Source organism: Fusarium phalaenopsidis, assembly GCF_050370095.1.
Source record: "Fusarium phalaenopsidis strain FUZ10S chromosome Unknown contig_32278, whole genome shotgun sequence".
In the NCBI taxonomy this organism is placed as follows: Eukaryota; Fungi; Ascomycota; class Sordariomycetes; order Hypocreales; family Nectriaceae; genus Fusarium; species Fusarium phalaenopsidis.
Window position 1 is genome coordinate 2,492,606 of NW_028145417.1, and position 12,179 is coordinate 2,504,784.

General features: G+C 54.5%; 4 protein-coding genes and 1 non-coding gene across 5 annotated transcripts; 3 read left to right on the forward strand and 2 right to left on the reverse strand.

Annotated features, from left to right (window-relative positions):
* Positions 1-103: 103 nt before the first annotated feature.
* On the reverse strand, positions 104-1,737 carry LRP88_01395 (caffeine-induced death protein 2; the record flags this gene model as incomplete). The annotated part of the gene is made up of 3 exons (XM_083238081.1): positions 104-696; positions 1,320-1,430; positions 1,563-1,737. 3 exons carry the CDS (start codon positions 1,735-1,737, stop codon positions 104-106), a joined length of 879 nt encoding a protein of 292 aa, XP_083106586.1.
* A 652-nt stretch (positions 1,738-2,389) lies between these two features.
* Positions 2,390-4,738, forward strand: LRP88_01396 (ankyrin repeat-containing domain protein; the record flags this gene model as incomplete). The annotated part of the gene is made up of 2 exons (XM_083238082.1): positions 2,390-2,823; positions 2,887-4,738. The coding sequence occupies 2 exons, from the start codon at positions 2,390-2,392 to the stop codon at positions 4,736-4,738; spliced, it is 2,286 nt and encodes a 761-aa protein (XP_083106587.1).
* A 1,421-nt stretch (positions 4,739-6,159) lies between these two features.
* LRP88_01397 (OSBP family protein) lies at positions 6,160-7,497 on the forward strand (the record flags this gene model as incomplete). Its single annotated transcript, XM_083238083.1, has 2 exons — positions 6,160-6,225; positions 6,319-7,497. 2 exons carry the CDS (start codon positions 6,160-6,162, stop codon positions 7,495-7,497), a joined length of 1,245 nt encoding a protein of 414 aa, XP_083106588.1.
* Positions 7,498-8,096: 599 nt separating this feature from the next.
* LRP88_01398 (fructose-bisphosphate aldolase FBA1) lies at positions 8,097-9,343 on the reverse strand (the record flags this gene model as incomplete). The annotated part of the gene is made up of 4 exons (XM_083238084.1): positions 8,097-8,186; positions 8,245-9,018; positions 9,070-9,180; positions 9,236-9,343. 4 exons carry the CDS (start codon positions 9,341-9,343, stop codon positions 8,097-8,099), a joined length of 1,083 nt encoding a protein of 360 aa, XP_083106589.1.
* A 2,314-nt stretch (positions 9,344-11,657) lies between these two features.
* On the forward strand, positions 11,658-11,752 carry LRP88_01399. Its single transcript has one exon. It is a non-coding gene; the product is annotated as a tRNA-Ile (tRNA).
* Positions 11,753-12,179: the final 427 nt, after the last annotated feature.

The following is a 12,179-nucleotide window of genomic DNA, read 5'->3' on the forward strand; positions in this document are numbered from 1 at the left end:
AAAATGCGCCTCTCCATGTTGTACATCTTTTACAAGTTCCCTACCCAGAGGGTGGGTGGTCAGTCGTTATCCCAATCATATAAGGCAGAGGCACACCAAGCCGTCATGACTGTGCCGGTGGCTTCGAACTTCGTTCCTTCTTCCAGACGCTTATAGCATCCTCCCAGCCGTCGAACGGATCACCGCCACATCGTTGTTGTATTACCTCCCAGGTTCTATGTCGTACGATGTTCTCCACGCCTCTCTCTTGTCGGACAAGCGAAGCCAGGCGCTCGGTGCGCGCCTCTCGTGGGAAGAATCTGCCAGAGTATGGATCCAATCGCTCATCAACTACTCGCTCGCGGTCCTTCTCTTTCTCAAGCTCCCTCAGTGTTCGATCGGGGTCGTCGGGGTCTGGACTCGCGGCTACAAGAGCGCAGTAGCTCAAGACCTCTGCTCTCGCCTCCCAGGACGGGAACAGCACCTTGTCTTTAAACTCCGAGCATGCCTGGGAGTCAATCTGTTTTGAAATGGGCCTCGGGGAGCGCTGGGAGGTGGAGGCGGGATCGAACCCGGATCGAGAAGGGGTCACTAGAGCATTGAGGCTCTGCGTGATGGAGTCGTCGATCGACGATCTCGAGAGTCGCAGGAAGTCTAGATTCAAGTCAATCGGCTGCACAGTTGTGGCGTCGTTACACAGGAACCGCCCAGACTTACCTCGAAGTGTTCCATAAGAGAAACAAAACTGTGGAGTGAGCTGCGGTTGTGTGGATGGCTGGGTCATTGTAATGCGCGGCCGCTGGGACCTCTCGTGTTGAGCGTCCGCCGGCGAGCCTTTCCAGATTATTCCAGCCAGAGTGGGCAAGTCTTGGAGGGCGGTAGAGGGAACAGAGTAGATACTAGTGCGTGTACGTGAAACGTGGCTCGCAGGGCGTTGGGAACAACAGCCGAGTTAGTCGTTGGAAATGGTCCAAGTCAGCAATGGAGGGCCGGGACTTCAGTGACGCAACCCAAAGCCAAGCCGGGGGCTAGAAGTGTCGGATCCGCTCAGTTGGATCCGGATAAACTCGATTCCGTTGTCATCCACACTCTCGGTCCAGAGGGGGTGTGTTTCATTGCCATCAATGAGACGTAGATTGATAAGGACAGTAAATAAATACTATGTGACGTTTGTGTAGCAAGCATATTGATATTGATGATTTTTACAATATTCTAGGTATTCATAGGCTCGTAATATTGAGTGCTGAAAGAGCTGCCGTTGAAGCGATCACTGCCTCTCTGGCGCTTGGTATGCTTTTTAGTTAGTGCCCACATCGTGAGCGCCCTCGTCAAGATTAAACAATCCCTGCAAAGATCCCCCAGCTTGACCCTGGTAGCCCCGATCCATCGCTGCACGACAGAAACACGACCTCTGCCAATATCTTCAGCAATGCACGCCCCGTCGGCAGTTCCTCAGCACGGTTGTGTTCGTCATGCAAGGCAAAGGCAAGGAGCCAGAGATTGCAGATGCGTTCAGCCTTTCAAGGCCAGGAACTGACCTTCTCTCAGCCTGACCAGTTTCACCAATCAAACCAAATAGCCACCTGTGATTCTAGCCGCGCTACGCTTGATGCCACATCGTACGAAGGTGATGGAAGATGGGCTTGGGGACCACTCGCGGCCGGAATCTGCAGCACCAAGTAACGCCTCGCCGTTGCGCACGAGACTACGGCAGAATTCCACTCCATCAGTGCCCTCGAGGTCAGCAACAGCCGTCATGATATTGAACCAAATTGACTGACCACAATGGAAGCGTCAGCAATGCCTCTAGCGGCCTTGTTTCCCCATGCAGCTAAAGATCCTTCTAGCCTACCAACGTGAAAAAAGACGCAGCGAGAGCGACTCAAGCAAGACGCGGGCGCAGACGCCACTGTCAGGCTCCGTTACCCGGCAAGCCTGGCTGAGCTGCCGATTCGAGGCCGTTCTAGGTGCTGATCGGCAAAGACCCAAATGGTTGGGTGACGGTTTGTGGTGGCTGCTCCTCTGCGAGTCGCGCTAACTGCGCTGCAACGCCCAGGATCCTATCTGCCACGCAGCCACGCTAACAATCATGATGTTGGCCTTGGTACCGGACCAGAAGCCGACTCGCTCTGCTTCTCGGGCCTCTGGGTGCCTGTGGGTTAGCTCGGCCTGTGACGACGGTGTGCAGCAGGTAGAGCGCGGACAGTCGTCACTCTGTTGCTTTGAGGCTTCAACCCTCTTGTAGCGCACGAACACGAGCACGGGGAAGCACGGCCTAGATCCGCTGGGGCAGTGGGCGTCCTAGAGCTGTCAAATCGTACTTTACCCCCAGGTTTCCTGCGCAAGTCTTGGGCAGTTTGTTGGCGCGTGGTTTTGCTTCATTTACCATCAAATTTTCCATCGCCTCGGGATGGATCCCCTTCGAAGCCGAGTCGAGAAGGAAAGCCTTGAAGATCTGATCGACACATGCGACCAGCTCTCGGACGATTGCAGAGGCCTCGCCAACTGCCTCAACACTGGTCCGGTAACCTTGTCGGCGCTGGCCAAGGAATGTCGGGCCATCACAGACGCGCTCGGCAGGCTACATGACCTCAGCCAGGCAATTGACGGCGGCGCAGATATTGTTCGGGCGTCAAATAACGAATTCGTTTACTCAGTCTCGAAGGATGTCCACGAGCTGAGGGTAGCCCTCAAGCGCATCAAGGGACCGGACAGAGATAGCGGCATTCATCTCACAGAGCCGCAACTCATTATCGTCTGGAATGAGGCGGCGTTGAAAGAGTCACTTGGGCGACTCCGAACCCACCAAGCCTCTCTTCACACTCTCCTCAACACCGCGACTCGGTAAGTAACCCCCTATCTTTCAAGTTCAACCTAACACTTGCCCAGGGCTGGCTATAGCTTTAGTGAAGATGTCTCCAGCAGGCGTCGAGTGATTGAGCCCGATGTCGGCGTCGATGAGGCTCTGCGAAGCCTCGGTCGAAGGTTCACAGCGCCCAACCAACGGTCTGTGGTGCTGCCCAGAGTCAGCGACTCTACTGAGATTCAGGTGCTCTTGGATACACTTGTGCCACCTCCGGGAGTGACCTATCGACGAAGTAACGAGATTGCGCACGAACTCCATCATGCCATCGAACGGAGCGATGAGACAACCGTCTTTGAGATCCTGCTTCAGCGCGCTGATCCAAACATCATGTTACCTGGGTCAATGCTCTCTCCATTGCATCGCGCCTTTGACAAAGAACACATGCTTATCGCTGCGTTTCTCATTGTCGCTGGCGCCGACGTGGACGAGCCAACCATTGATGGCGATACATCACTCATGAGGGGCATCAAGTGCGGGTTTTCGGAGCAGTTTGCGACTCTTGTGATTCACATGAAGGCACGCATCGATGCGGTTAACAACGATGGACGCTCAGCTCTTCACTACTCCGCTGCCTCGGACGTCCTCGAAGACGAGACATTGCCCGTTCTCATCAACGCTGGAGCAGACCTCAACCTCGTTGATTACGAAGGACACACTCCACTGCACTTGGCGATCCAAAATGGGCGATGGGGGGCAGCAACGAGACTGGTACAAGCTGGCGCGGATCTGGAGGTGCGATTACCGGATGGTAAGACGGCGCTTCACCTGGCCATTTCTATGCGGAATCAAGAGTTCACGCAGGTTTTGGTGTCGCGAGGTGCCAACGTCGATCGAAAACTTCGAGAGCACACGCCCTTGACGATGGCTATCAGCTCACGGTGCACACCCATCACGGCGGTTCTCCTCGACAGCGGAGCGAACCCAAACGGGTCGAGCAGAAACGGCAACACGCCGCTCCTCGCTGCAGCCGCGACGGGACACGATGAGTCTGTCCGGTATCTCCTTGCCAAAGGAGCCGACCCATCAGTGACACAAGGCCAGTCTGGATACTCGCCTATGCATATGGCGGCACACAAGGATAAGCCTTATGTTCTTCAACTGCTGGCTGGATCAGGGGCCCCTATTGATCTCTTGGACAAAATGGGCGAAACTCCCCTATTAGTGGCAGCCAAGTTAGGCAACAGTCAGAGCGCTCTTCGTCTGATCAAGCTTGGTGCTGATGCTGAGCGAGTTGGGCCTGATGGTATGAGCGTGCTCTCTCACGCCGTCAAATTGGGTGACATGAACTTGGTGAGCGCGCTCCTAGAGCAGGGCGCTGGTCTGCAAATGAGTCCCACAACCAGCTATGGCGATGATGGAGAGTATCTTGTGCCCGAGCCACCGACAACGCCTATTCATGTTGCCGCTCAGCACGCGCGAGATGATATTCTACTTCGACTTGTATCTTCCGGTGCCTCTCTCGAGAGCACCATCTTCCCTGGACGAACACCGCTATCAGTAGCAGCCTCTCACGGCCATCTTTCAACAGTTCAGCTGCTGCTACGACTAGGGGCTAATGCGAAGGCTTTGACGACGCATGGGGATACAGTTCTCTTCGAGGCGTCAGCCAACCAGGCGACTCTCAAGGTACTACTCCAGCAGGGCATTGACGTCAACCACCAGAACGATAGGGGCGCAACGGCGTTGCATTATGCGGCTCTCCGCGGTCACATGGGGGGTGTGAGGATGTTACTGGAGAAGGGAGCTAAGCAATACCACGCGAATGCTGTTTGGGATGTTTGGGAGGATCGGGACGGCGCAGGAGGGTACCGACAGGGAACACCGGCTGGAATGGCGATGCAACGAGGACTGGACAAGGTTGCGGAGTTGATTGAGGGATGGAAGTACAGCTAATTGGGTACAGTACAATGTTTGGCGCCAAGGTTTAGATGGATGGGTATTTGACGACGGGATGATAGAAATGTATATTTTAGTGTATACCAAAAAAGCTATAGTTTAGTTACGAGATACCACAAAAGATTTGATTTTGAGATTGACGGTCTTTGTCCATGGCCCTTGTCTCGTCAAGATGCAAGTGTAAATGGATGCATCCGAGGATGCATACAAGATGAAGATCTCTTGACAGGGGTGGGATAGATGACGTCGAGGCACTAAACGTGATGAGATGGGGGTCTTGTATCAAGGGCTGTTCGCCATGGATCCCTCTGAATAAGAAAAAGAATACGATCTCGTGTTGTTTTTTGCATAACTAGGTACCAAGCGGTTGTTCATGCATCTGTGAAGCTACGATTAACTCGCCAAGCTTAACCAGCCCCACAAACCAGCCATTGCCCTCGTGGGATGTCGCGTGTTGCCCGTTCAAGCTAAATCGCCCCGTGGATAAAAAACTCACAAATGATAAAAGCAAAGCAAAAATCCACCATTCTGGACACTGAAGTCCAGGGCCCTTACAAAGCGGCGGACGGGAAGAAGCGTTTCCGGGCCGCGAGAAAAGTGACGTGATGTTTGATTAGCAAAAATTGCTTGTTGGGGGGAGGCCACCGACTATTTTTCCTTCCCGTCCCCCTTGTGCGCGCCCATCAAACGCTAGAACAGGCGATGCATCCATGACAACCAACCACCACCCCTCCAACCAAGGCGTCAAAAAGAGGTGTCTTGTGTTGACGTAATGGGTTCTGGCTGGGGACGGGCACAGCCGCGCTTCGCTCCTAGTTACGGGGAAGATCCTCATGATCCGTGATGGGCGCATCTCAATCTCCCTGAGCCTGTCTAGGGGTGGTTTCTACTGATGAACAGGTGGTCTCGTGATCAGCCAGTAATTACCCGTTTATTGCCTTGTCCGCCTAATGTGAATCTCGACTGCAAATCAATCAATGTGCCTCCTCCTGTCTTGCTTGTCTTGCTCTTCTCCCTTACACCTTGATTCTTGCTAGCTCAATTTGCCCCTTTCTCCCTTGAAACCGGTTCAAGCAGCAGTTTAAACCGACTTCAGACTTCTACAACCGCCAACCTTCCAAAAGTGTCAGTCACCGAGAGCTTCAATCTAGCATCCTTCGACCGAGACTTTGACTTCCGACCTACATCGACAACCAACAGGAACCCCCCAACATCTGGTCCCTTACAGCTGGAGTAGAAAAAGTGCCCCGCGTGCTCCGTCTTGACTTGCTGTTCTTCCCTGCCACCAACCCCGCAATCCGCGATCGGGCCCCTCGCTCAACCACACGAGACCGCTTCTCAGAACCTCCTGTCGCGACAACCCTACTTCCAACCTCGACAACTCTTCCTCCGTATAGGTACATCGCCGATCAGCAATCATGTCTGGAACCACCACGCCTTCGCAGTCACAGGCGAACAGCAGCAGCTGGTCCGCCTTCGTCAAGGTAACTATATACTCCTTGATCATCGATCCCATGGAGCTAGCAAGTGGTCGCGTTTCCAGCTGCTGACCCTCGTCCTTGCGACTTTCTCTATAGTCTATCGCATCCTTCAATGGCGATCTCTCCTCCCTTACTGCGCCTCCCTTCATCCTCTCCTCGCAGTCTCTCACTGAGTTCTCCGCGTACTGGGCAACGCACCCTCCCGTCCTGACCGCTCCCGCTGCCGAGTCCGATCCTGCCAAGCGGGCCATGCTAGTCCTCAAGTGGTTCCTCTCGACTCTCAAGCACCAGTACGCCAGCCGTAGCGAGCAGTACGGAAACGAGAAGAAGCCCCTAAACCCCTTCCTCGGCGAGCTCTTCCTCGGATCTTGGAACGACGAGGCCGGCAAGACCACGCTCGTCTCAGAGCAGGTCAGCCACCACCCTCCTGCTACCGCCTACTGCATTCGCAACGACAAGACCGGTATCGAGCTGGAGGGTTATAATGCCCAAAAGGCTACCTTTAAGAGCACCATTATTGTTAAGCAGATCGGCCACGCCGTCCTGCGTGTTCCTCTGCCCTCGGGCGAGACCGAGTCCTACCTCATCACCCTTCCTGGTCTCCACATCGAGGGTCTGATTTTCGGCGCTCCTTTCGTAGAGCTTGATGGCTCAAGTTTCATCACCAGCTCCAGCGGCTATACCGCCAAGATCGACTACAGCGGAAAGGGCTGGCTTTCTGGCAAGAAGAATACCATTGTCGCCACTATTAGCCCTACAGGCAAGGAGAAGGAGGTCCTCTTCAACGTCACTGGCCAGTGGAACAAGACCTTTGAGATCTACTCGGGTCCCGCCAAGACCAACTCCAAGTCCACTCTTGTGGCCACCTACGATGCTGTCAACACTGCCCAGACCGAGCTCGAGGTAGCCCCGATCGACAAGCAGCATCCTCTTGAGTCCCGTCGCGCCTGGGCTCGTGTCGCCGAAGCTATCCAAAAGGGCGACATGGACACCACTGGTATCGAGAAGGGTAAGATTGAGCAAGCTCAGCGCGACATGCGGGCCAAGGAGCGCTCAGAGGAACGTACCTGGGAGCGTCAGTACTTCACCGCCGTCGAGGGCAAGGATGATGTCCTCCAGCAGCTCGGCAAGGTCGTCAGCGTGCCAGTCGACGGAGATGCCGACAAGACTGGCGGACTCTGGCGATTCGACAAGACCAAGGCCGAGGCCCAGGCGGCCCAGGAGCTCACAGACGAGGACGTGGCCAAGATTGAGAAGGAGTTGCTGGGCTGGTAGTTGCGCCCACAGCCATCTCGATGGAACAGCAACGATAGCGGCAATTGGTTACGGCGGTGGACTTAATGGCAACAAAAGAAGCACAAAGAGGGAGAGGCAGGTCGAAAAAGAGGTGGGCATAGCTTACACAATACACAGCGCTCGGCACATGTTTCCTTGTCATGCGCGGAGCGGCCTGTGAAGAGCCCATGACGTCCCTTGAGGGAAGCAAGGCTGCACGTGTACGATATTAACAACACATTATATACGTTCCACGATTAATGAAACGGTTTGAACGAACTGAGATCCTAGGTTGGGTTTTTGTGTCTGCGTCTTTTTGTCGAGCCCTTGTCATGATCGCGCCAATCACCACTGACAATACAGTACAGTCAAATCACAAACAGTTGAAAAACCATCAAACACTCGGCTTTTGTACATCATCTATTTCTTTTTTCATTATTTTACTACTTTCGTCGACTCATAATGCCCCAACCGACAATGGACAGCAATTGTTACTTCAAACGATGGGAAGAGTCTCCCTTGGATTCCTCCTTTTTCAAGCGATGCATCACTCATCGTGTCCCAGTCTTGGGGATATCGGAAAACGTCGTTATCGACATTTAGACAGTACCGGCAGTGTTGAAGTCCTTGAGGGCCTCGGCGACACGGGCAGTCATGGTCTTCTCACCCTCGCGGACCCAGACACGGGGCTGTACACATCATATTAGTACATGTCAAAGGAAATCAGCATTGGGTCTCGAAACTTACGTCAAAGTACTTCTTGTTGGGCTTGTCCTCACCGTCGGGGTTGCCGACAGCGGTGCTGACGTAGTCCTTCTTGTTGACCATGTAGTCACGGATACCAGAGCAGTAGGCGAACTGCATGTCAGTGTCCATGTTGACCTTGACGACACCGTGGCTGATGGCATCGAGGTACTCCTGCTTGGAGGAGCCAGAGCCGCCGTGGAAGACGAAGAAGACAGGCTTGGGGTTCTCAGAGCCAATGGCGGCCTTGACGTGCTCCTGGTGCTTGCCGAGGAGCTCGGGGTGGAGCTTGACGTTGCCAGGCTTGTAGACACCGTGGACGTTGCCGAAGCCAGCGGCAATGGAGAAGTAGGGGGAGATGGCAGAGAGGGTGTTGTAGATGTTGAGGATGTCCTCGGGCTGGGTGTAGAGGGAGGCGTTGTCAACGTCCTCGTTGTTGACGCCATCCTCCTCACCACCGGTGATACCAATCTCCATCTCGAGCCACTGCTTCATGGGGGCAGCACGCTTGAGGTACTTGGCGGTGGTCTCGACGTTCCACTCAACAGACTCCTCAGAGAGATCGATCATGTGGGAGGAGAAAAGGGGCTCGCCGTTGGCCTTGAAGTAGGCCTCATCGGCATCGAGCATGCCGTCGAGCCAGGGGAGGAGCTTCTTGGCGCAGTGGTCGGTGTGAAGGACGACGGGGATGCCGTAGGTGGGAGCGAGGGAGCGGACGAAGTGGGCGGCAGCGACAGAGCCGGCAATGGAGGCGGCCTGGTCACCGTTACTCACACCCTACATCTCGTGAGCTTTGATGTAACATCTCGTAATGATTATGAAACATACCTTGCCAGCAAAGTAGGCGGCACCGCCCTGGGAGAACTGGAGGATGATAGGGGCCTTGGCATCGCGGGCAGCCTCGAGAGCAGCGACGACGGTGGAGGAAGAGGTGACGTTCTGTCAAGATAGTCTTAGCTTCATCTTTTTCATCATGTATTTCGGTCTGACGTACGATGGCGGGGATGGCAAACTGGTTCTCACGAGCGTACTCGAACAGACGGAGAACATCGTCGCCGACAATGACGCCGGTCTTGCGGGTCAGAACATCTTGGACGCCCATTTTTGCTGTGTTGTGTGTGGTTGTAAAGGTGGAAGAATCGATCGAGATGAGGTCAACTCAGGCAGGTCGAGGGATAAAGAATATGAAAAATCTGTTGAGCGAGAGAGGTTGTCAGTGATGTAGGTCCAAGATGGGAGGCGTTGCGCGGGGTTTTCTGTCTGTCGAGCTTATCGATAAAGCAAACAAGTTGAGCAAAAGGGAGGGGCAAAGCAAGCAGGAACAGGGGCGGGGAGGGGCAGACAGGACCAGGGCTGGAGGGGCATCCCACGCTCCTTCCAGGGGATGCTCTGTGCGCCAGCGAGAATGAGTTCATCGAGTTCAGGCCATGAGCTGTTTCTACATCCAACAGCGTCATGTCGGTGAGACACAGACCAGAGGCATGATAAGAGAGCGGATCTCCTCATCTCGCCAAGTCGTCAACCTCAACTTCATTTCGCAACACGATGCCTCTCGATTGGCGAGGACGAACATCTGTCGGGAATCGCCTGAGATTCAGGGTCCTTGCTTGAGCTTCGGGGAGCTCCAGGGCTGCGAATGGGCTGAGATGTTGACCGATTCACCGCATCAACAAGTGAGTCGATTGGATTCCGCCTCACCCGGATGCAAGATGCTCACCGCACACCTCAGCCCGGATCTGCTCCCCGGAGGCGTCAATGCCCGGTGTCTCCCCGGCGGCTTCGCGGCCGATATGTCTCTTGTCTGGCATTCTCTGTCTCTGCGCGCCTCATTCTTCCTCTCATGGCTCTCTCTCACTCTCGCCTCGCCCACCCCGACTCCGCTACAGCCCGACACCGGCGCAGACGCCCCCATCGCACCAAGACATTAACAAGGAAAGGCTTCCCCAGCAGACTCACTCGAGCTAGCTAGCGGCAGCTCGTTGACGTTGTTGAGAGTGCAAGTATATGTCTCCTCGGTGGTAAAGTGGAGTCGCCGGCAGGGCGGCCCCATTGGAGGATCAATTGCAGTGGATGGGATTGGATTTGCTTTGCGACGATGAAGAGTGGCTCGACTTACACGCTTAACAGGGAGACGGACGACCCAGCGATGATGTCGACGACGACGTTTAGTGGGAAGAGTGGAGGAGTTGTCTGTACTCAGAAATCAAGCACACCAAGGTCGCCGTCAGGAGGAGGGGCAGCCGACTTATATCATGTCCTCATTGCCGAGACCTCTTCCTACCGTAGCCGACGCCTCGGGGCTCGCGACGGAAACATGCGGGACGCTCTGGGCCTTGGAGCACATCGATCGGGAGCCATCACTCGTCGCCGCTGGCAACACGCTGACCTTGTTCTCGTGTGACCCCATTTCCCCCGCATACTTGGACATCGTGAGGGACACGGTTGGCTGGCGCGCCACGATGGGGGTGGGCACCGCCGGGCAGTCAGCCCGCTGGTCCTACTCTCCCGGTCCTCCCCAAACCCCAATGTCACGAACTGAAGTCAACCGCGCAGGCTAACGCACTCATGCAATCTGCAGTGCCGGCGAGAGCCAATCTCGATATGCCGCACTTGCGTAGCCCCGAAACGTGTTTTCCCGTTGCAGGGTCATATGAATTGCACACATCCTATGCTGACACTATTCATGATCTCAATTTACCTCCGGCGGAGCTTCGAAATCACTAGCGCGGACTGGTCATGAGCTTACAATTGACCAGCTCTCGGTGATACATTCCCGAGAGGCCACTGGACTTCATCATGAAGGAGGACATGGGCCAGCAGGGAGACAATGGCGGTTTATTTGAATTCTAGCTCTAACATGCACATGCCGAATGGCTTTCCTGCAGCCTGGGTGTGGTGAAGAATCACCATACCTTGCACTGCTTCATCAATGCCGAAGCTTGCTTGTGCAGCATCGGACCAACATCCGTCAGGCACATGAGTTGATGTCAGTCAGTCTTCGGCTTCTCATGATCTGACGCCCCGTCAGTGATGAAACTCGTCATGTCACGAATTGTGTCTTCTCAGGCGCCAGAAAGTCACTCAATTGCAATCTGCCTCATCGGCTGGCCCGAGTCCGGTCCCTTTCACCCGCAATTGGACGCCATTCGAGGCCCTACATCACGTCCCAAGTACGTAGTCCTTACGAGATCCCAACCCCACCAGTGCCTCCATTCGTCCCCTCGACCCCGCTTCGCGATGAGGTTCCGGAAGTCCTTCAAGGCTCCCTCCCTCCCGGCGCTCCGCTCCCCCACTCACATGCGTTGTCAACCAACGGCCGTCCACGAGACAAGGGTTTCAGCATGGGAGAAACGCAGTCTGGAGCAGGCCTTCCTTGGTGCCTGACAGCAGGGCTTTCCTTCAGCAACAGCTGGTTGGCTTCCGTAGCTCAGTTGGTTAGAGCGTCGTACTAATACTTCATTCCGAGTATCCGGTAATGCGAAGGTCTCAGGTTCAAGCCCTGGCGGGAGCATCGCTCTCAGTCGCCCACCAGCTTTTTTTTTGCATTTTTTACAAATTTTTGTGCTGTTTTCGAACCGGTTGATTGGTGGGTGATCTTAGATCGTGGTGTTTTGGCGTTGATGATATTACACCAAAACAAAGTGACGTACCCTAAAGTGAGGCAGGTCCGGTCTGTCTGCCTCGCCGCAAGACTCAATAAATCATAAATTGTCATAACAAAGAATAATATTATTCATATCAAATCCCATCTCTGCCTTCGCTGAGGTTCTCTCTGCCTCTTTGCATGTCGGTCCGACGAGATCAGTATCGGACCGAGTGATATCTTCGGATTGACGATCGTCTTGTCAATGAACTGGAACCTCTTCTTTTGTGTGGAGAACGAAGATTCTTAAAGACGTCACTGGAGCAAACATGATATCATGTTTATGTACAAGATT